Here is a 24,744-nt window from a genome sequence, read left to right on the forward strand (position 1 = left end):
TACATGGTAGCTTTTTGGGTCACATATTACTTGGGAACTTTAACTACTTAACAAATCATATAAGTTCTTTTGTTAGGGGAAGAGTTGACCAGAGTTTTCATTGAGAGAAAGAGTACCAGAGCCAGATTAACTTTGTCTGAAACTGCGTTTGAGCTATTTCACTGGTTAGTTGTGTGTGTCAGGAGCTGCAAAGCCACAATATGAAGAGCCTTGTGAAACCATACTATTTCTAGCTCTTTCAATCTATGGATATGGAGGAGGCCAGGCCCTATTCCATTTAAAGGCCATGGTTAGTACTAAGGTTGTAGCATTATTATTTTGCCAGCATATTTCATTTCTGCTTATTATTTGTGGGCTTATTCTCTGTAATACATAAATAAATGTTTAACTCCTGTCTACTCTTTTTACTGTAATTAAGTGGTATGAGGAACTGGAAGTTACTGGACAGAGCATTGTATGGTGCAGTGTCTCAGGTTAGATCCCTGGGGGAAGGGGCACACAATTTTCGGACATGATTTCCATATTTGCCATTGTGGATTTTTGTTTTTATATACTTAATGTGATAGTTGGTGTGCCTTATTTTTTAATATATATTCATCTTTATAACCTCATCTGCTATGAAGAATATTATAATAAAAACAAACTATCCAGTATATTAATGTATTCATCTAGGTCAGGGTTATTGAAAGCAAAATCTATCTTCTAAGAATGGTCACAAGAAACAATAAGGCTATAAGCGGTTCCTGGTGCATTAGAAGGTACAACCATACACACCCACACATGGTCACTTTTTAAAAATGCTCTTTATAACTGAAAAATCTAAACATTTAAAATAATAAGATAGAGTGGTGCTTTGTGCTGCTGTCTCATAACGTTACAAGACTGCCCTCCATGCCTGCAGGTATTTTTCCCCAAATTGCTTCCCCAACATCCCAAAGATATGCAGGTTAAGCTGACTAGTGAACTTTAAAATGAACTGGTACAGTTTAGGTGTGTAAATAAGCATGTCCTGTGATGGGTGAAACCTTTTCCAGGTTTGTTCCAGATTGAGCTCATGTTCAAATAGCCCTGGATTTAATTAATAGGTTTTAGTAAACAGAAACAAATACCAGTTTGTTTTTAAATAAGCTTAATCATTTTCAATCCAACACCTTACAACTGAAATATTATTAGACCTTGCATAACTTTGAAAGTAAAATATATGCATTTTATTTTTTATCATTTTTTTTTTTTAATATTTGCGCAGTCAGCAAGTCACTGCATTAAATTTTATAACAGCCCTTACATACACAGCAAATGGACTGGCACCCCTGGGCAACAGTGGTTAGAAATAGTAGTTAGTGAGATACTGACTTGGTGCCATTCACAACTATTTTAAAAGTACATTTTACTCTGTAATGGACATACATAGGAAGTACATTAAAGATGGCTAAAAGTACAGAAAGACAAATCAAATTGATTATAACTCTACCAACAATCTGGGGACATGTTCTTTCAAAGGCATGCTTAAAATGTGCTTGAGTGAATATATTAACAACCAAGTGAAGAATTAACATGACTTCCTAATATTGGACTAAAAAGCTAGTTAAAGAAAAAAATAATAACTATTTTAATTAATCTTGCATCAGATGATGTTTACTATGTTACCAAATAAAAATTTAAATCATTTCACAAAGAGAAGCTGTCCAGGTGGTTCAGGTGCAAACTGTCCTTTGATATATGTAATTTTTCCTGCCACGATGGTTGCTATCACTTCTCCATGCAGTTTACAGCCGAGATATGGGGTGAGCTTTAAAAAAAAAAACAATGCAATTGATTACATGGACAGAAAGACATAGCAAATTTAAAAAAAAATAAAAGAACTGAGAACACTTTGTAAGAGTAACACATTAGCATTTTATGCATGTAATAATAAATAATACGTTTTATTTATGTAGCGCCTTTCATACACTCAAGGACACTTTACAATTCAATGCACACATTAACAAGACAGTGGAAATTACATACAAGAAAAAGAATAATACTCATTGAAAAGAGGTGTTTTTAACAGAAGTTTGAAATTAATAATAGATTTTTCCACGCGAAGGCTGAGAGGGAGAGAATTCCAATATTTTAGGGGCTATCATATTGAAAGCTCTGCCACCCATAGTTACTAACCTGTATTTAGGTACAGTGAGTAACTTAGCGTCCAATGATCATAATAAATAATAAAAATTGTAATAAAGATCTTGGGATGTTAGAGCGTGGGCCTTGCTGAAAAGTTTTTTTTTTTTTTTTAATATAAGGATGAGATGAAAAGGAAAAAAAAGAAACATTTTGCAGTGGGACAACACTGTGGCACAGTGTATAGCGCTGCTATTTGACACTTTTAGGTGAGTAGGTATGAATATCAGCCTAGTCACTATCTGTATGGAACACTAGCACATTCTCCTGATGGCTGCATAAGTATATATAAGAATTTTTTTCCCCATCCCAGAGTGAAAATGCTGACCCCGGTATAGGCATACAATTTAAAATGGAATGTGTGCAATGAGAAGTCAAACAAAATGACACCTTTTATTGGCTAACTGAACAGATTACAATGTGCAAGATTTCGAGGTAACTGAGGCTCCTTCTTCAGGCAGGTTATATACATTTACACAGTATTTACATACACATACAACAATTATGATGTAATTTGATTATTTTACTATAATGTAATTAACCATCATTATTTAATCCCCATAATCCAATTCAGTATCACAGGGGATTAAGATTGTTTAATTAATTTTGAGACTGTGATTTTATTTAAAGATGTTTTTTTAAAAGAATGACTATATTAGCTTCCCTATTAACTTGTTCTGTCAATAGTTTCAAAACACTTACTTGAAGAAAGTATGTGCATTAACATTTGTATTTTTTATTTTTGCAGCATTTATTTCAATATTTTTTGGTTATTGCAAAAAATATTTTGCATACAATTGAAGTCAATGCAGATATACACTACCTTGTTCTTATGATGAACACATTCTTCAGTTATCTGAAATGAGTTGAGAAAGAAAGTTAGTCAAACTTTAATGCAAATATTTTTTAACAGTTGTTAAATGGAGAACATTTGTCCAAACTAATACCAGGTAGTCCAAGGTGGATGTAACAAAACTGGTGTGTTTGTTTAAAATAATTAATCAAGACAAAAATTTCTAATTGGAGAACAAAGATGATTAATACTATAAAGCTACTTAACCTTCACAGATGGCTGCACTATGACTCTAATGGAATTCTTTAGTCATATGCTCACTTGTCAAGTACCACACCCAAGCACTGCTTTCTTATTTTATGTCTTCTTTCATTCACACTCTAGCATAACCATGGTCTTTACTTCTTCCTTTTATCAGCTTTCCTGCATTTTATATGTACTGCTAATCCTCTCAACTAGCTCCACGGTAAAAGGAGCAACTTCAGACCCCTTCTTTTATGTAATTTCCAGCCAAATCCAAGAGTGACTTTAAGGGCAAATTTTGGCCCAATTTGGCAAATGGGACATGAGGTTAGGGCATCCCTCTGGTGTTTGATGACCATACAGACCATATTCCTATGTTGCCCATGATGGGCTAGATCTTGCAGGAGGGCAATATGGATACAATCCCAGAGTGAACAGCAGGTCGTCTTCCAGCCCTTCTTCACCTCAACTTTAAATAGACATTGTCCAATACTTGCAGGATAGGAATCAAATGTTAATTCCTTGAAAGAATTCTGGACTCTTTTCAAACCTCAGCAACCTCTTTTTCTTTGGTGCCCCAATATAAAATTTACATTACATTCAATAATAGCGCATATTTAATATTCAATGAAGCAAACCAGCAGTATAAATAAAAAACAACGCATACACAGTTATCTTTTGCGATATACAGTTATCTTTAGGTCCTAAGATTCACAAAGTTGTAAGAAATGTTAGATAGAATGATCACTGCACAAGCAAATCACATGAATGAGGCTAGCTCCTGAGACAAAGATGAATGGCGTCCCTCAGACACAGTGCATAGTTCCAAAGTTCCTTAGTCAAATGTAACTTTTTACATAATTTTACTTATAATACATTTGTGTGTATATTTATGGTAGTAAATGATTAATATTACAGATACAATTACAAATACAAAAGAAATTCAACAAAACAGCACAAAATGATAAATTATAAACACTCGTGACATAATGCAGTTGGTGTAGTTATAAAATGAAATCCTCTGTCAATAGTCTCCTTAAAGTTATTCAAAATTTTGTTCTATCGTGATGTTGATGTAAGTGAAGATTTGTAAAAGTTGGGAATGCTCCCCAGGCAAAGACGTTTCCAACCCAGACAAAATTACAAGAAAAACTGGGCACAGGACAAGAAATTAAATCCAGAGAAAACTGTAATCCAATGAGTCCAATTGTATTACAATGAAGAAGTAAAGTATTGAAACAAAAACACACCCAACAATCTTATGGATCCCTTTTAAAAATTGTGGATCATAACGTTTCATGCAGCAGCCCTTGCAGCAACCGCTAAAGCTCCTAATGGCACAGTAGTCTGAGGACTGCTGGGATCTTCAGTCCATTTAAGTAGCACAGCTACAGCATTATCTATGGTTTTCTACAATCGGTTGCAAAACTTGCAACATAATTTCAATTTAATTATTACTTATAGCCCCACAAATAGACAGATCATTTAATCATCAGCTCATGAATCACAAGGGCTGAACTGTGTGTATATATACAGGTCAAATCTCTTTATAGCAAATACCAAAGTAACAACATTTTCAGAATAACAAATATTTTTTTGTTGGCCTGAATAAATGTTCATACAACATCATATTTAATAAATATTGTTTTAATGAAGTATAATGAACATTTTTTTTCGACCAGAAATGGCCACTGAAGAAGATATGATGTAAAAAAATACTACATGCTGCGGCTACAGTTTTACTGAGTTTTGGGAACCCTGCAACAGGTTGTTTCTTTCTTGTTAGACCAAAATTTTAGAAATTTCAGGTCTCAGGCAGTCTCAGCTACAGTGACATCATACATGTATAGCCAAATTCTGACTCAGTGCTCCACCGAGCGTCCGCATTTTGTATTTTTACCTGTATTTCTATAAAAAAAAGTTACATCTAATGTCTCATTTTCAAAGAAAATATTTTTTGCAGTTTAAGAAGCGCTGTTTTTTTTTTTTTTTTTTTTTAATACAGGTATTTTCAAGCTTGGGTGACAGAGTTGCACAAGAGATAGGAACATGAGTCCAGGTTTTCAAGGAAAATACAGTGTGACAGTACGTCCAAACACCAGGTAAAATATAAGAAATGAATTTAATTTCTGTAATATTGTGCACAAAGCACCTCCACAATACTCACTAATAATACAATAAATCAATACAATAATAAATCCTCCTCTCCACCCAGCAGCTCTGTCGCACTTCCTCCCAACTCCGGCTCAGTCTGCTGGGTTTCCCACAGTCCTTTTTATAGTCCTTGACCCGGAAGTGCTTCTGTCCTTCAGTCTGTGTTTCTATAGCACTTCTGGGTCAGATGAAAACTCTTCTTTTTCTTCAGCGAGGTAGTACTTCCGGGCTATAATAGAAACACTCATGCCTCCCTGCAGCGTCCCCTGGCGGCCCCCACAGTATCCAGCAGGGCTGTGAAGCCGAACTCCATTGTCCATGATGCCCTGTGGGAATTCAGGGCACCTCCATGTTGCAGGGAGGACTCCATCTAGCAGCCTGGGGGTGTTGGCCGGGATAAACTGCCGGCCATCCCTCACAACAGGTACTTTATTATTGTATAGAGAAGGCATTTACAATCTCAAGACTTCATTCAAAATAGCAGCTGTTACTTCAGCACTCAAGCACACAAGAGAGAAGCTGCAACACATGCAATCGTCCTGCTTTAGTTCCCATCTTCAGATTAGAAGAATACCACCGGCTCAGATTCACCACTGTGGCAGATGCAACTGGATAAGAGCGATCAGGAGAGCGTGAAGAAGAGCAGGTCAAAGCCCAGTGTTAAATGTTCTAAATATTGTGCGACAAGCACCTTACACGGTAAGTTTGATCCTGCAGAGGATAACCAATACTTTGCCCTTAGTTTATTGTTTACTAGATGCAGAACAGCAACTAACGGAGCTATCTGTTAGAGATGGCGAATCACCAGCAACCCCGGTCACAATAGCATACGCATTTTCACTATGATGAAATTTCAGTATAATAAAATATTTTAATGGTCTATTGAATTTAGTCACAACAGGATTCCACCCAGAGATGGGCAAAAGTAGGTTGACAGTTGTTCATATGGAAAAAGACATGTAGGTTATGATTGCTACACTCAAGCACACCTTAAAAATAATAATAAGACAAATAAGAAACCACAGACCCCATAAGTAGTAGCCGAGGGTCTCCACCACCCACTTAAAAGTCAAACATTCTTTCTCAATAGTGGAGTAATTTTGTTCTCTGGGGAGCCACTTACTGCTCAGAAACGTAATGTTCCTCCCCATTGAAACACTGAGAGAGCAGACTTTCTTGCAACTGGACTCCTCCAGAGGTGCATTACCCCTTTGTGAGATCTAGGGTGGAAATATATGAGGCTTGTCCGAGTTTCTAACACAAGTCATCAATACACGGCATCAAGTAGGCATCCAATGTCTGAAATCTTTACAGAACAGAACCAAGCCATCCAATTTTGTGACCAGAACAATGGGGCTTCGCTACCCATTTTTACTTTCGCAAGTTACACCCAGTTTGACCATTTGCCTCACCTCCTCACGTACTTTAACACTAGCTTCCAATATGATCCTGTGTTCGATTTCTGTCCGGCTGGGTATGGCTGAAAGGACATCTGAGTACCTTCCGATCAGCAACAGCAACTCTGCCTTCTGGGTGTCAATCTAACTGTCACCAATAGTAACCTCTGTCTGAGAGATTGCTACTAATGTAGCCAACACCTCCTGGGGCTCATGCCACTCATTCAAAAGATTCACATGTAAAATTTGGGCAGGCTTTCGTTGTCCAGGAATCCTGACTTTATAATTTACAGGCCTTCTGCAGAGCGGCCACCTTGAGAAACCTTGTTGCATAATCAAACAACACTCGTATGTACTGATAACCATTCTCACTCTTGGGAAGTGGGCCCACAATATCTAACCCAACCCTCCAAAAAGGGACATCCAAAAAGGGCATCGGTGAGAAGGACACCCCAGCAGGTCTATGAGTGAAAACAACTTGACAGTTGGGTCAGGCTCTACAAAACTGGTCCACATCTCAGCTCCAGGTGTGCAAACTCTGTCGGAGTGTCAGCACCCGCTTACCCAGGGCCCAACGCAGCACCCTGCTCTTCTCTAGCCATTGTTTCTCCGAGGTACATAGCTGCTGGCTGGCTTGCAGAGATTGAAGGTGTGAGTGTCTGATTCGAAGAGCCATCCAATTGTTCCGGACTCTCAGGTGAGGCCTCGGCCCCTACCTCACTGAACAAAGGTTCAGGTTCAGACTCTAAGCCAGCTTCTTGGCCAACCTTGACAGTGGTGAACCCTTCCTTCTCAACTACAGACAGCAGTGCACTGAAGTTGGCTAGGACATGTGGGAATAGGGAGCATTTCTCTTCCATATGAAAAGAAGGCCAGGGTGAATTATCTGATATAGCAGTCCAAATTTTAAAGTTCCTTCCTTTAAATTTCAGTGGGAGTGAAATAGTCTCATATTCGTTAACATCACCATGAACACAGCAAATGCTCACCTGGTCGATCTTTGTGTAAGGAGTCAGCCGGAGCAAGTCACAACAGATTATGCAGAGGTCACTACCAAAGTCCAACAGGGCCAGGATTTCAACTTAAAAATAGATAATTTTAAGATCTCTTTTTAACCCCCTGGGGAAAACCTGTAACCCACATACCTGGGCCAGACTGAAGTCCATTGACCGTGCAGGCGACAAGTGGCATTTATAAGCCTGATGCCCCAGTTGATCACAGTGAAAGCACCTGTATTCAATCTCAGCTGTGGAGTTCATACGAAGCGCCTTCTGCCTGTGGTGTTGGTTTGTATCCCCTCAGCAGTGGTGTCTGTGACTCTTGGAGCCTGGGTCTGAACGAGAAAAATCGATGCAGGCTGAGCCAGCAGACATCTCTGAGAAAAAGCAAGGATGAGGTGGATGCAGAGGCTGCAACCCATGGCTGCTTTGGTTGGACAGAAGATAGCCCCTCTGTTTCTAGGTGACTTGGGTGCCCTCCAGTCTGCAGGTCAGGGCTAGCAGTGAGTGGACCTTGTTTCAGAGCATTTAATTGAAGGTCTTTGTTTATGCCTGCCAAGACTGCTTCAATGGCGAGCTTGTCCACAATGCGCTCAAAGGTGTCTCCACAAAACCAACTTTGGATCAAGTTCCACTAAGTCCGGGATCTGTCCATAAATGGGGCGATCTGAAGCAATCTGCCACATCCTAAACTGATGTCCCTTGGCCAAAGGGCTAAGAGCCGTACGGAGGAGGATCTGTTGCTTCCGGAAGTCATAATCATCAAGTCTTTCAGGAGGATGGTTTTGCAGGATGTGTAGGGCCTCCCCAATCAAAAAGGGGGCCATAATAGCTGCCCATCCTCTCTTGCTACAGCACATCAATGCAGCACAATGCAGTACGTTCAAAACAGAATAGGAAACACTCGGGGTTGTCCATGGGAGCCATCCTCACCAGTACATTTCTGGGACCAGCAAGGGTACCGCCGGAACCTCCTCTGGTTCTAATGGAAAAGGAGCATTGTGTGCCAGCTGAGGACCATTGGTGCAGGACCCCACTCCTGGTACCGTGTGACATGTAAGTCACTGTCCTGCACACAAGAAAATATGCTGAGTCCAAAAGATTCAAGAAAATCAATTTTATTCCAGTCAAAACAGGACCAGTTAGGGTATTTATTGAAATGGGAACTACCATATTCTCTGCATCATCCATTGGGGGAGAGACATGTTACACGAGGAGGCTGTGAACGTGTAGTTGCCTTGGTGGCACTGTGAACCTGTCGCTGCCTCAGCAATGGACAAGCAACCCTCAACAGATGCGTCAGTTGCATTTCAGCGTGCAGCACCATTGGGGAGTGTCTCAAAAGAGTTAAAAAATCTCACAATGCCAAAACAAGTTTACTTTATGATCAGGTGTTAAGCCCTGCTGCCACATAGATCCAAGATGCTTGTTTGTTTCTCAGCTTGAATGGGATTTCTGTGGCCTCTCTAGTTTTCAACCACAAAACAAAGATTCATAGCTGGGGTTAAATGTAAAGTAGCCCTGGAACAAATGTTTCTGTGTCTTATAACAAACTGGCATTTCTAATTAGCTTGATTCATACCATTCTCTTGATAATCTGAGGACAGGCTCCAATTCTACCTCTCATGTGAGCATGAAAATAAGTTAAAAAAAAATATATATAGATTGTCTCATTATTTATGCATTATGCCATCAGCTTCAGTGGAGCGTTATGTGTGAAATTAGGTATCCAACAAAACATTTTGAGTCAGCTCACTAAATAGATAAATGTTTTCTTCTCCTTTACTTGTCATATAACCAGTCCTAAAACAAGCTGTCAGCAAAGTTATATAGGACAAGTACTAACATACAGAATAACAATAAAGCTAGAAGATAAAGGGAAATTAATAGTGACAAAAAACAAAGTTAAGTTTAGATTCCATCATTAAGCCTTACTTCATACTCCTTGTCTGGGTCCCAAATGACAATATCAGCATCGTAGCCAGGTAGAAGAGACGCCTTCCTGCTGGCAAGAGAAGAGAGCTCAGCAGGCTTCTGGCATAACAGCATCACTACATCCTGAAGAGAAAATCCCCTCTTCTTCGCTGAGGTCCAGAACAAAGGAAGTCCTACAAATGAGACATAATCTAATATTGCTGTAAGTGCTTCAGCCACAGTGAAGGTCAGTGAATGTATATTTTATTTTTTGTTAGAAATGTAGTATGTTTAATGAGGGCAATGCAAGGGCCGTACAAATGCCAAGATTGTTAGTCTCATGGTCCACAAGCTGAATACATTACTAATGTGCTTGTTTAAAAGTGATATTTACATTATAGTTAGCCACACTGTGAACATGATGTAAAGTTGAAGGATGCTTAATTGACAAGTTCCTGTCAGGCAGAAAATTAAGATTTGGAGTGATTCTCATTTCTTTCCCAACTTTTTTCCCCTCAATCTCTTGATACATCCATCCATTTTCCAACTCGCTAAATCTGAACACAGGGTCACGGGGGTACTGTTGGAGCCAATCCCAGGGCACAAGGCAGGAACCAATCCCGGGCAGGGCGCCAACCCACCACAGGACACACACACACCAAGCACAATTTAGGATTACCAATGCACCTAACCTGCATGTCTTTGGACCGTGGGAGGAAACCCATGCAGACACGGGGAGAACATGCAAACTCCATGCAGGGTGGACCTGGGAAGTGAACCCAGGTCTCCTTACCGTAAGGCAGCAGCGCTACCACTGCGCCACCGTGCCGCCCCCCCTCTTGATACATGCTGAAGTAAAAACAAGTGGTGTAGGTTTACAAGACTGAGGCAAAAAGTCAGCTTAATCTGGTTTGCAGCATTGGTTGGTGTAGTCTTCTTGCTTTTATTTAGTGTGTACAGTAGTGTTAACTGTAGTGGGTAATCACAATAAAGCATGGAATTTTAAATTACAAAATATGCTCACTCTCTAACTCTGAATAAGTTTCTATACATGCCTCTACTCCAACATTGAAAAAATTAAGCTCTTCATGTGTGACTTTAGGAAACTTTGAATGAAAATATTAGCTAAATAAGTTGCTGCAATGCAATTAAGCCCTAATTAACCTTTAAGTTTCTTCTCTTGAATTAAACTTCACTCTTTTCCTTTTTTTCCTTCCTACATAAAGATGAAATCCCCCAGATGAAGTCTTCTTAATTGCTATTTATATCCCAAATCTCACTGCAGATGAGCAGAGTCTTCCAATGAGTAATCTCTTCTGTGCTATCACTCCTACAAATGGCCTGTGGCATTATCCAAGAATTTTACTAAATTGTATTTAAAGTAGTAGCAAATGTGAGTTTGAGGTGAACTGCTTTGAGGCTGCAATCTAGTGATTAGATTAATTTAACTCCATGGTATATCTTGACTTCATCTCTCACATTTGTTTATTTATTTATTTTTTTTGCTTGCTTTTGTATTAAAGGCACACCCCCATTAAACCTGTCAATGCATGACAACTACTTCATTTACTATTTATGTGTATAATTTTAGCAATAGTTTTTTTTAGGTGGAAAAATATATATTTGAGTTAAGTAATTAATTGAGAAAATGTAGGCCTACTTCCTGATGCATCTTCTTGCCAAGTAATAAAAGACTGCTACTAAAGTGTGTTTTTCTTTTCTTAATCCTCACAAATGTCTCAATGACACGGTCGAAGTAAATCCTCTTAGTTACTGCTTTCTCAATAATAAGTAATGACAGGGCATTCATTGAAGACTGAGGGATGTCTTAATTTAAGTCTGCTGAAGTTGTGATTTGTCTGTTCGCTGCTTAGGCGAAAAGTCAGATAAATCTAGAACAAATTTAATGGATTAATCTTGTTAATGCTTTTTCCCTGTTCTTCTGTCAGAATCTTGTATCTGAGCAACCAAGATGTTAAACAACAAACTTGGTTTCCAGGAGGACAAAAAGCAACTTTACTGCGGTGCATGATGATGCACCATTGAGAAGAATAAATTATGGGCACAACAATTGGCTACAACTTTCCTTTACACATTTTGGAAGGGGCCCTGACATGGTCCTAGGTCCAGTATAAGCTCACCCTCAAACGAAATGGAATACTCACTTTGTTTCACACTCTTGACATAGCAGTAATTGTAATTGAGCACTGGGTTTTCACTCTTGTGGAGTTGTGCTGATGCTTGCTAACTTCTGCTTGGGTGATAAGCCATATCAGAAAATGTTTCCTCAAGCTTAGGTTTGCTCTCACTATCTGACTGGGTTTTATTATTGCATGTGGCAGATGTAGGGACAGTTTGCAGCAGTTTTTTTTACTTTTTCTCAGTCTCTTCTAGCTTTGTGCATGATTTGGAACATTTCCCAATGAAGAATAACCCATTTGAGAGAGAAAATGGGAGAAGTTGACATAATATTTTAATATCACAACCAAGAATAACCAAGAGATTAACAAAGAAAACTAGTGTACTAAGTTGTGATTAATTTTCTTTATGTTTTAATATCACTCGTTCATTTATTTATTTTTTTCCTTTGAGAAATGTTTTTCCCTGCCTCAAGGGGCTTTCTCTGCTTCCAAATTTCCACATATGGCTTGTAAAAATCCATTCCCGTACGGCAATTTAAGTTATTGGTGTAACTCTTATAAATTATGGTCAAGAGACATGCAGGTATCATTACAGGGTTGTGGTAAAGAGAATCAAAATTAAGATGGTAAAGTGCTGACTTTAATGTTAAATTAAAAAAATGTTGAAAATACTTATAATTAATTGTTAGGATTTGCCGCCACCAAAAAAATAAAAGTAGTGTGTTGTGTTCCCAAAAATGTGACAAGTAAATGAAGAAGAAAACTATGTGCTACTATACCAAAAGAAGATAAAATGGCAACACTTTGGTCAAGTTCACAAAGGGTTGCTTCAGTCAACTGCCTGTAAAAAGGCAAGAAATAATTATTTAGCTGAATTAGGTAAGCCCCCCCCCTTATGTGTGACAATTTTGGTGATGCAAAAGGTATCCTGCTTTCAAATTTATTTTGGTAAAATTGCTAAGGATCAGTGAATAGCATATATGTACTGGACAACTTTAGGCACATATGTCTTGACTTGCCTGTGAGTGCAAGAAGTAAAGGTAGATTGAGTGTCAGGAAAGCAGTCAGCAAAAGCACACCTACTGAGAAACCTGACATTTCTGAAATGGACTGAATAGCCTTCTGTATTTTGTAAAAAAAAATTGTAATGCTTTTCCTATATCTAATTTAACAATAGGATTTTTCATCAGAAGTAAATTGGGGGGGGGTTTGGTAATTATATTTATCAAAACAACTGACCAAACTGTAAAAACCATAAGAAGATATTTTGTTTATTTGTATTATTAATTAGATTAGCATTTGACTAAAAAAGTTATTTTTACTTTTCAGTAATTATTGTTATGGAGTGTGGATTGTTTTGGAGTATTTTCATAATTGGAGTTCATCCTGGACAATGATTATCAAAGGAGCATTTGGCAATAACATGTCAATATATCAAGTTCTACTGGATATAGTGATTCTGGTTTCCTGACACATTACAAAAACATATCAGAGTGACTGACAACTTTAAATTAGCTTAGTGTAAGTGTAATGTGTGAATGGGTTTTGCTAAGATCTGATTTCCCTTCCAGAGAAGAAAAATTGCTTTTTTCTTTTTATCAGTTAGTGCAAGAGCTGACCTCAGCTTTCCATGGCCTTGGTCAGGAAAAAGTAGATACAATGGTTCTTCATTTCACACCCAACACTTCAATACACCACTTTTATAAAGCAGACCCCTCTTTATTGTTTACAATTTTTCTTTACTGTATAAATGAAAAAGAGTTTTTATGAAGAAAAAATCATTGCTTAAAGGATGCCTTTATTTAAAAACACAAGTATACAGTACTTAAGTTTAGGCTATGAGAATAAAAAACCTGAAAATGGACAAAAAAATATTACAAAAAAAAACCAAGCTGTTTCATGTTTTTAAAGCTTTATAATGGTCAATGGTCTTTTAAATAAACAAGCAGGGTGTTCTGTTCCCTTGTGATTTAATGCTTCAGATATCAGAATACAAGCAACAAAGCTGCACCCATTTTGGGCTTGTGAAGATTAACCAATGAGATTTAAGGGGCGTGCTGATGGTTGTTATTTCAACAGAGGGGTTTTGCCAGGATTTTTGTTTTGAAGAAGAAATTATCCCACTAATAAAATAATTAGGTTTCAACTAATGCACTTTTCCATTATTGTTTTCTGTATAATGTTTTGAAGTTCTGTGTTATTAAAGCGATTAGCTCAGAAGTCAAAGAACATTAACTTTTTGAGATTTCAAATTATATACGGGACAAGCACATTTAAAAAAATGTAACATATTAAGTACATTTGTGAAAAGTACAATACAAAACTCATTTGCCTTTCATCACAATGTAAACTAGCATTAACTTTTTGAGATTTCAGATTGTAGTTACACAGTAAAGACATTTAAATAAAAGAAAAAATAAGCACAGTAAATACAGTTCTGAACAGTGGAATTTACTACTGCTTTGCCTTTTATCTCTATTTAAATAAGAAGGATTGCTCAAACACTTGTGTTAGCTTCATGGCTAATGTGTAATTTTCCACATAGTAAATCAATACCTAAATGACGTTAGTTCCACTGCAGGCCAACAGGGCCTTTCTATGTTACTGTTGCCTAACTATGTTGTGGTCAGTAATGGACCTGAACATTTGTTTTAAAGAGATGGTACTTGTTTTTCATAATTTGTACAGACTCAGTTTTAAACTGAAAATGACTTGATTTGTAACAAACCATTAACAGAAAGAATTCACTAGAAGCTGGACTTGCATATTATTCAAAATTGTTTTGTGTCCTTTGCCCCATCCTGCCAGAATAGGTTCCAGCATTCTCTAAACTGGATTAGGCAGGTTTGATAAAACATCAGATGGATGAATGGATGGATGGAATGTACTAGTGGCACAGAAGCAAACCATATATGTGCTACAATATTCCTAACCAAAATACTCCCGATCCGGTACAATATATGAGAATCAACACTTTACTAATATACATGTTTTGTAGAAAACACAAGCATTTTATGTTATATCTATGGCTAGGGGAACCAGATGATCTGAGAAAGGCCCATATCAGGCTCAATCAAGGTGTCCTAGGTTACTGTTAAAAATCTTTATTTGTCTTATATTTTAAAAGTGACTAATTTCTCATTACAGAAACTCGTGCAGACTTTGCACTGCACATGTAGTTCCATATAGTATATTGCTCCAATTTACATTGATGAACTAAGGTTTATTGACCAATCCCATCAATTTTGTTCAGTTCATAAAAGACCTCACCATTTAGATGTCTTGTGAGAGTAAAGCTCACACTACCTGTGATGCTTGCTATAATTACAGTGGTGTGAAAAACTATTTGCCCCCTTCCTGATTTCTTATTCTTTTGCATGTTTGTCACACAAAATGTTTCTGATCATCAAACACATTTAACCATTAGTCAAATATAACACAGGTAAACACAAAATGCAGTTTTTAAATGATGGTTTTTATTATTTAGGGAGAAAAAAAATCCAAACCTACATGGCCCTGTGTGAAAAAGTAATTGCCCCCTGAACCTAATAACTGGTTGGGCCACCCTTAGCAGCAATAACTGCAATCAAGCGTTTGCGATAACTTGCAATGAGTCTTTCACAGCGCTCTGGAGAAATTTTGGCCCACTCATCTTTGCAAAATTGTTGTAATTCAGCTTCATTTGAGGGTTTTCTAGCATGAACCACCTTTTTAAGGTCATGCCATAGCATCTCAATTGGATTCTGGTCAGGACTTTGACTAGGCCACTCCAAAGTCTTCATTTTGTTTTTCTTCAGCCATTCAGAGATGGATTTGCTGGTGTGTTTTGGGTCATTGTCCTGTTGCAGCACCCAAGATCGCTTCAGCTTGAGTTGACGAACAGATGGCCGGACATTCTCCTTAAGGATTTTTTGGTAGACAGTAGAATTCATGGTTCCATCTATCACAGCAAGCCTTCCAGGTCCTGAAGCAGCAAAACAACCCCAGACCATCACACTACCACCACCATATTTTACTGTTGGTATGATGTTCTTTTTCTGAAATGCTGTGTTCCTTTTACGCCAGATGTAACGGGACATTTGCCTTCCAAAAAGTTCAACTTTTGTCTCATCAGTCCACAAGGTATTTTCCCAAAAGTCTTGGCAATCATTGAGATGTTTCTTAGCAAAATTGAGACGAGCCCTAATGTTCTTTTTGCTTAACAGTGGTTTGCGTCTTGGAAATCTGCCATGCAGGCCGTTTTTGCCCAGTCTCTTTCTTATGGTGGAGTCATGAACACTGACCTTAATTGAGGCAAGTGAGGCCTGCAGTTCTTTAGACGTTGTCCTGGGGTCTTTTGTGACCTCTCGGATGAGTCGTCTCTGCGCTCTTGGGGTAATTTTGGTCGGCCGGCCACTCCTGGGAAGGTTCACCACTGTTCCATGTTTTTGCCATTTGTGGATAATGGCTCTCACTGTGGTTCGCTGGAGTCCCAAAGCTTTAGAAATGGCTTTATAACCTTTACCAGACTGATAGATCTCAATTACTTCTGTTCTCATTTGTTCCTGAATTTCTTTGGATCTTGGCATGATGTCTAGCTTTTGAGGTGCTTTTGGTCTACTTCTCTGTGTCAGGCAGCTCCTATTTAAGTGATTTCTTGATTGAAACAGGTGTGGCAGTAATCAGGCCTGGGGGTGGCTACGGAAATTGAACTCAGGTGTGATACACCACAGTTAGGTTATTTTTTTAACAAGGGGCAATTACTTTTTCACACAGGGCCATGTAGGTTTGGATTTTTTTTCTCCCTAAATAATAAAAACCATCATTTAAAAACTGCATTTTGTGTTTACTTGTGTTATATTTGACTAATGGTTAAATGTGTTTGATGATCAGAAACATTTTGTGTGACAAACATGCTAAAGAATAAGAAATCAGGAAGGGGGCAAATAGTTTTTCACACCACTGTATATATGTGCCCTTCGTATGTTTGCTTCAAGTGAATTATTCAGCTCTCAGATAGAGGACTAGCATCTAAATGTAACAAATAAACAAAGTATTTTAAATGTTAGAGAAATTTATACTCACCATATACATTAACTAAACCTTGGCACTAATATATACTGCTGAATTGCTAACTTAAGTAAGTTTACAGAATATAACACTTGGTTTACAAAATATGTTTTATTCCTCTGCAGTAAAATGTTTAATCTTCTCTACCATAATCTGTCCACTTTGTTTCATGTCAGGTGATAATTGCCCCAAATCTAATCCTTACTCTAAATTCAAGTCTTCAAGTATAGTTTATTATATGTTCTGGTGTAAGTTTCCAGTCAGTTGATGCCAATAAAAGTTCTGATTCACACTTCACCAAGCAACTCTTGGGTGGTCCCAGCTGCTACAGTGAGGCTGAGCCCTGGACTGATACAAGCTTTAAAAATCATCCCTGGTCTACTTATCTACCTTTTTATGTAGCAGTTAAAGTACTTCAAGGCTCCATACAGCGACCTGAATAAATAAGACACCCTCATAATAAATAATAATAATTCATTACATTTATATAGCGCTTTTCTCAGTACTCAAAGCGCTATCCACACAGAGAGGAACCAGGAAGCGAACCCACAATCTTCCACCGTCTCCTTACTGCAAAGCAGCAGCACTACCACTGCGCCACCTGTGAGGTCATATTGTTTCCTAAATCCCTAAAGGAACTCTCTTCAGGAGCGTTTATTTATACATTACTATATTACTGCCCCTGAGGGGCACTGGTAACTGGGTGAGCTCTCATCTACCAGTACAGGTTTTCATCAAATATATTAGTTTATGGGCTTTTTATAACAATCCTTCTTTGGCAGACCAATAACAGCAGGGAGGTCAATCATCATGAGCTATACTTCTAGGTTAAGCTCTGTTCTTATCTTCATTCCCATGTATACAGCATGTCTTTTTTTGTATTCAGGAATACTCCAGGTGGAATGTCTGTTAAAGAGCCTAACATGTGCATTTTGAATATAATGTACAAATAAAAGCACTTGAGTCTGCTTCTTCTTATTCTTCTCTGCACTCTTCCTCAATTAAACTATACATGAATTCATCCATTTCCTACACTCTATACATTTGGAGTAGCATCATCTTAAAATTATGTGAAAGTGTGAAAAATAACAAAATAATAATAAATAGGTTTTGAGTTTATCGATATGAAATTGTGTTTTGGACAGTCTTGAAGCTCAGACTAAACCTATGAGAGTGATCAATTTTGCAAATTCACTGCTGAAGTTATGTCATGCTAAAACTGAAACTAATACCCAAGTTTACATGTTTTTAAATGTTAATGAGAGACAGCAATGTCAGGAATTGCAGATGCTATTGTTATAAATTATTCTCAGAATTTGGTTTATGGTATTGTTTCATTCAGGATTCAGGCTTACCAAACTGAAGGGATGCAATTCCACCCCATGCTTCCAAGAAATTGCCTGTGCCTAGTTTCTTCATACCAACAGTGCAGGGCGAATGGTCAGAAACAACCATGTCAATACGGGCTTCCTTTAGTGCATGCCACAGTTTCTCCTGGAAAGGTTACAAAAGAAAGAATAGATTGTGAGAAGATCATTTTGGAAACTTGTTGTACAGTTTAAAATACATGAGTCTCCCAGAAAGAAGAGTCTGCTCTAGCCGCTTTTCTGATAGTAGGACTTTGTTGTACACCCAATCCAGTCTACTGTTTATATGCATCCAAAGTGTTTATATCCTCATCTTCATGTAGTCTACGATGGGGTAGTTATTGCAGGGCTTGTGAAGACAGCATAAATCACTATTATACGTAAAATTAGTTAAACAGATGAAGAGGAGAAAGACAGATAGGGCAGTTCTCTGTGATGCTTTTGTGTTGTCGACCACCATACCTGACACATAGTCCTGTATTCCATGACCAGGACTCTTTAAGGATATTTCCCTAAATTTCAGTAGCATATTTCTCAGGCAGAGAGGATGGACAGTGTTAAAGACAAGGCAAAAATCTGTTCTATATTTACGACAACGCTGCATTTTGTACTATTTTTGAAAAAGATAATAACAAAATTTGTCATGTACTCTGCCTGACATTTCTGAGATTTACCAAAGGTAGTCTGGTGATTTCAAAAGTTCCAAGAAATGCCCATTTTTCCTTTTGGAAATTCTGTTGCATCCACAATTTGTTCTGGTTGTTATTTTTCTTTCATTGAAGAAACCATGTCAAAGTATATACTGTACACCACAAGTATAACTCTAGACAGTGTGAAATAGCGCAGCCCGAACACAGACAGGCAGACACATTTACAGCCATCACCACACGTTTATTTACACTAATATTATATACAAAGTCTTAAGTGCACCACCACACACAAACCCCAACAGTCTCCCAAAGTCCAGGCTTCACTTAGCCACCTCTCTTTCTCTTTTCTCACTCTCTTCTCACACTCCAGGCCTCTCCTCGCCGCCTCCTCTCCGACCTCGTCCACCTCCTCACCCGAGTCCAGCCTTGATTGAAGGGAGGCGGCCCCTTAAATAGGCAGGCGGCTGATGACCACACCCGGCCACCTGCCACAACAGAAATCCATAAATCTCTGAAAACTGAAGCTAAAAGGTTTAAAAAAAAAAAAAGTACTCGCACAGTCAGTGAAAGAAGAAAGCAAAGCATGCTGAAAGTTAAATGATGCCACAACTTGAAGGCAACAATTAGAAATTAGTATGATACTTAATGTGCAGTAAACTATTGTGTGAGTCATTAACATTTCCTTTACAGTGACTCAATAATAATAAAAAACTCCCCTGAAATCATCATGAGGAACACTTTTATGCCTCACATCTATGTCATCTGCTTGATTTGTGCAAAAAAAAAAAAATTCAATGTGGACACCTCTTTCAAATTGTTCTTGCTGTTTGTTAGTAAAAACTGCAAAAGTTACAGCTCCATACATAACCTTTACCTTAATTCAGAGTTGGAAGGAAAATGTGGGAGGAGGTTAGGATGAAATTACATTCAGCTCAAAAACAGTCACTAAGGACAAACAATGATCTATGCATATATTAACTTCATGGCTGCTCTGACAACAGTAATGTCATCATAACAAAACTTATTTTTAATATTAGAGCTACAGTGAGTTTATTTTTACACAGATTTAAACCTTAAAATAAATGGTCAAACACCATGACACCTTTAATATATAAAACAGATTCTGTACCTGGTTTACTTGACTACGGATTGGTGGGCAGCACTTAAAGTGAGTTGCACTTCGGGGAATGTGTTCAGCAGCCAAGTTCAGATAATGGTGAGTTGTTTCCACAGTTAAAGGAGCTCCCGCTTTGCGGGCTGCATCTGTGATGCTCAGTGCCTTTGCAGAAGACAGGTGAACAATATGACATCGGACCCTACAAATCAAACATTGCCATTTATTTATATATTCACAGTTACACATCAGTTAGTACTGCCTCATGGATTCATCATTTTGGCTTCACACTGCTGTGTTTAATCTGCACATTCTCCATATCTCTTTCCTAAACTACTCTGGTTTTCCTCCCACATTATCAAAGTTGTAAGTGGTAGTTTGATTAGTGATTATGAATTGTCCTTGTGAGAGCATGGATGTGTGTGTGACTGGAATCCTGTTCACAGCTTCTTCCTGCCTTGCACCCAATGACTGGACTAAGTGGGTTTAAGAATATTATTTTATTCTCATTTTGCAGTTACATTGGACCTTTCTATGACTGGAAATTCATGATGAAGGTATTTTGAATCTAACATCATTTTTAGGCTGAGTAACACATTACCCATTCTCTGCTCTTAGTGATTTTGAGTTAAGTAGTATGTGTTTCTTATTTATGCTTCTGTACTAATTAGTCAAACTGCACAGCTATTATAAGTTCTCATCTGCCAAGATAAATTTCTGATAACCTAAAGGTATGTCAGTTTATTTTTAGAATATTCCATTGGACCTTTGGTGCATTAGTATAAACTATATACCAAAAAAATGTACTGCAACTAAGCTCCTTTGCCTGTCTGGAAAGAGAAACATTAATGGAGATAACTTATCCCTAGCACATGGCACTCCACCAGATTGATAAACATAGATTTTTTTTTTTTTTTCATCAGTTATCAATTACAGTTTTATATATAGCACTCTTCACTGAGTGCAGGTTGACAACTATAACTAATTCACAGCAAAATTGCAAAATGTATACAAATAAAACAGGAAATTAATTTAAATGAATAGTAAACAAAGCAATTTCAAACTTATTCAAATGGCGTATATCCATTGTTGTTGAGATATGGCCAGTTAACAGCGGAAGAAAAGAAAACAAAAACTCCAGTGAGCAGCATCCCTGCAGAAAATAAGCCTCTGAAGGATTCATGTCGGTTATAATGTAAAGTCATATCACTTCTGCAAACCTTGGAAAAGGCTTCTGTTTAGAACTTTCATTTAAAATGTCATGATGACAAAACATTCTGTTTTCTATTTGAAAATTTGTTGTTGGTTGAACAGAACAAGACATATATGGTGGTTGACTTTTGTTCTGCAAAGAACAACTGTGATCTTACTGGAAAAGTAGAACTGCACAAGACAAACTGATAGTACAAATAACCAACTGTTCATCTAGTGAAACACATTGTTTCTGAGAATAACAAAATAAGAAAATGTAAGGTGCAACTAGAACTAAGAAGACCACCATAGTTTTTTTTTCAGCTCAACTCAGCGTTTATCTTCCTTTAAGTTCATGAAACTCCGGATATAGACCTGATCATTCTCAACCCTGTTCTTTCCAGCTTTGCTTTATGATTCTACCTCATCTGCCATATCTTATTACCGTAAAGCATACTACTCCTCATGCAGCTTTCCCTTCAACGCCAGGGTAGCTGTTTTAGAAGTCATAATGGGAGACAGTTCCTAGAATTTCTTCCAGGTGATTTTATCCTTGCTTTGACTGTTGCAAGCACAACTGCATCTGCATTCAACTGTACTCTGCGGCATGGGATTATAATAAAGTCACTGCCCTGTGTCATAAAAAGAAACCATCCTTAAACTTTATGCTTTAATACTGCATCTCCATGGTGAGGTACAAACAATAGTTGGTGTACAGCCAATAGTACCTTGTGTATGCTCCCACATGCCTACATCAAAGACAGAGTTGGGGGGTGTGCAGACACCAATACACAGGAGAAACCCAGTTCATGATGACGTAGACATTATGCACTGTGTCAGTTTGGTGGAAAGAACAATAATGAGAGTGAGGAAGGGGTGTAAAGGAAAGAGTATAAGGATTGCAACTTGGAGTTTACAGAGAATGATAGGGAGATTGGATAAAGTTGTAGAGGTACTGAACAGAGGTAGGGTACATCTCTCCTGACAAGATGGAAAGGTAAAGATGCAGCAGTACTTATTGAGAACAGTGATAGGTCAATGTAGGAACAGTGACGGCAATGCTGGAGTTAGTGTGCATGTAACAAAAAAATGGGCAGACAAAATGGTGGAGGTGAACAGGGGAATCAGTGTGTTGTAGTTAGTAAGATGGAACGCTGGCAGATGCCACATCATTTCCCTGAAGTGAAGAAGTAAAAGAGGAGTTCTGAGACAAGCTGATGGAGGTGGCATCTGGCGTGATTGTAATGGGTGGTGGCTTAAATGGACATGTTGGCACACATTCAGATGGTTATGAGGATGTCATTGGAGGCTTCAGCTTTGTTATAAGGAATATTGAAGATGAGAGGATTCTGGAGTTTGGTAAGTTGATGGAAATGGTTGTGTGCAACACAATGTTTAAGAATAAGGAGAGCAAGCTAAGGACATATGAATCTGCATGGTGTAAGAAGTGTGACTGACTGTTGGTGAGGAATGTTAATTGGGATATGTTGAAAATTGTGAAAATGATGCCTGAGAGAAAGTTATTCATCACAAGTGAAGGAGAGCTTTTAGTCAGAGGCATGAAGAAAATAAAGAAGAAGTAAATCCCAACACTGAAACTCTGAAACTTGAAGGAGGAGGGTATGAGAAGTAACTCTGCTAAAACACTCTGTGATGCCCCATGTGCCAGCAGCATTTGCACTACCTGCTTCCCAAAATATCTATAGTCACAGCTGAGGATGGACAGGGTGAACAAGTAAGCCTTACTTAACAAAAATAAATAACAGTTTATTCAAAACATGGAGAAAATAAAGTGCATTCCATGCTGACATGCAAAGCATTATAATTACAAATACATTAAATAAATAAACACATAAAGCTGTTCCATAAAAACAACAGTGTGAATATTCCAAATACAGTAATTCCAAATGGAGTGATAGAACAATAAATTTTCTTCTTTCTCAGTCATTTTCTGTCCTTGTCAGAACCCATGGGTATTCCATAAATGCAGCCCATCACATCCCTCAGATCCACTATCTCAGCCGGTATCCACGGAACTGGAGCTGCCACCTCCTTCGGTCACCACAACTTCCTTGGTCATATTGGATGCCACCACATTAGGACCTTTCTACGTTATCCGTGACATCTCTCTCCCTCTTATCAGTTTTGCCTTTTCAGCCCCACAGCTGCCAAGAGCACAGTCATCAATTGGAGCTCCTCCAGCCTTCTGCCCTGCTCCCTGTAAATCGATCAGCAGTCTGGTGCTGCTCACCTCATCCTCCACCATTCATGTCTCCCTGAGTTGAAGATTGCTTTCTGTCATGATTTCATTTTTTTTTTTATTGTTTTTCTCTTTCTCTATATCCGTTGTGCACTAACCCACTCCCTTTTACACACCCTCATCCAGTGCAACCGGACTATTGTGTAGCTGGCGCCCAACAATCATGCTGGCATGGTATGCATGGCATCATAATCTGGCATGTGCGTGCCACCGCACCAACATGAGCATCTCAGGTTTTGCCGCTCCTAAAAGGATTAAACAAAACAATTCATATCTCCTACTTGTTTCATGACACACTGATAGCAAGAGTGAATAAGGTTTCAGAATTATTAGGTGTGTGTGAATTGTTTGAAAATACTGAAGAGAATATTATAATTGATAGTAAGAATATTAAGGACACCTTAATGAATTATATGGAAAGGTTGATGAATGAGGAAAATGAATAGGATAATCATTTTCATTATGAGAAAACAGAATGAGTTGAACTGTAAGTTTTTCAAAAGTGGAGGCTGCAAAAGAGCTGAAAAAGATGACGATAGTATTACAGCAGGCCCAATGAGTGTGATGTCAGAAATGCAAAAAGGAGCAGACAGTCTGGAGTTGAACATGATTGGATGTGAATGGAAGATTCCTGAAGATTAGAAAGAAGTGAGCTTATTCCATTATATAAAAGAAAATGTCATCCACTGCAGTGTGGGTCAAATCAAGCATTTGAAACAGTTAGTGAAGGTGGTTGATGGAGTGGTAGAGAAAAGAAGCAGGTATATAAAAGTTAACATGATTGGTTTCCTGGAAAGAGAGCAACAGATGTGATCTTTGATCAGGCAAATGCAGGAAAAGCTCCTGAGGAGGAGACAGAAGCTACATTATGTATTTGTAGATCCAGGTAAGGTGTCTGACAGGGTTTTGCAAGAGGTGGGGAGGTTAGCTTGTCTGTGGTGAAGTTAATATATGAGAGAGCATGAATGGTGGTAAGAGATCCATTTTGTTTTTTGTCAAAGTGATAGGAGCTCATGATTCCTGAAGATCTCATATTGAAGGCATTAAGTGAAGCAAAATCGAAGAGGACACTGAAATGGAAAACTAGTTTAGGAGTGAAAGGTTTCAAAGTATATGCAGGAAAGACTAACTCAATGATATAGGTGTCACAGCAGGAATTGTGGAAGACATGGTTACATTAACACATGGTGGATGTGTGGTAGAGATGTTGAATGTTGAGAGAATATCCAGCCAATACATGGGTTGTCTGAAATGGGTTCTTAAAAGATGTAGTGAAATGGAGGGTAGACTTCTGGTAGCAAGTGCAAATT

General features: G+C 38.1%; 1 protein-coding gene across 2 annotated transcripts in view; it reads right to left on the bottom strand.

Moving 5' to 3' along the window:
- Positions 1-1,185: 1,185 nt before the first annotated feature.
- zgc:103559 (Allantoinase, mitochondrial) overlaps positions 1,186-24,744 on the bottom strand; it is a 62,692-nt gene continuing 39,133 nt past the window's right edge. For both annotated transcript variants that reach the window (XM_028794773.2, XM_028794774.2), the window contains exons 7-11: positions 19,999-20,185; positions 18,208-18,346; positions 9,684-9,856; positions 2,987-3,019; positions 1,186-1,789 (exon numbers count right to left, since the gene is read on the bottom strand). In XM_028794773.2, coding sequence (XP_028650606.2) covers positions 1,664-1,789; positions 2,987-3,019; positions 9,684-9,856; positions 18,208-18,346; positions 19,999-20,185 — 658 coding nt within the window. In that variant the 3' untranslated portion in view covers positions 1,186-1,663. The remainder of the gene's footprint in view (positions 1,790-2,986; positions 3,020-9,683; positions 9,857-18,207; positions 18,347-19,998; positions 20,186-24,744) is intronic.

This window comes from Erpetoichthys calabaricus, chromosome 2 (assembly GCF_900747795.2).
Source record: "Erpetoichthys calabaricus chromosome 2, fErpCal1.3, whole genome shotgun sequence".
NCBI lineage: Eukaryota > Metazoa > Chordata > Cladistia > Polypteriformes > Polypteridae > Erpetoichthys > Erpetoichthys calabaricus.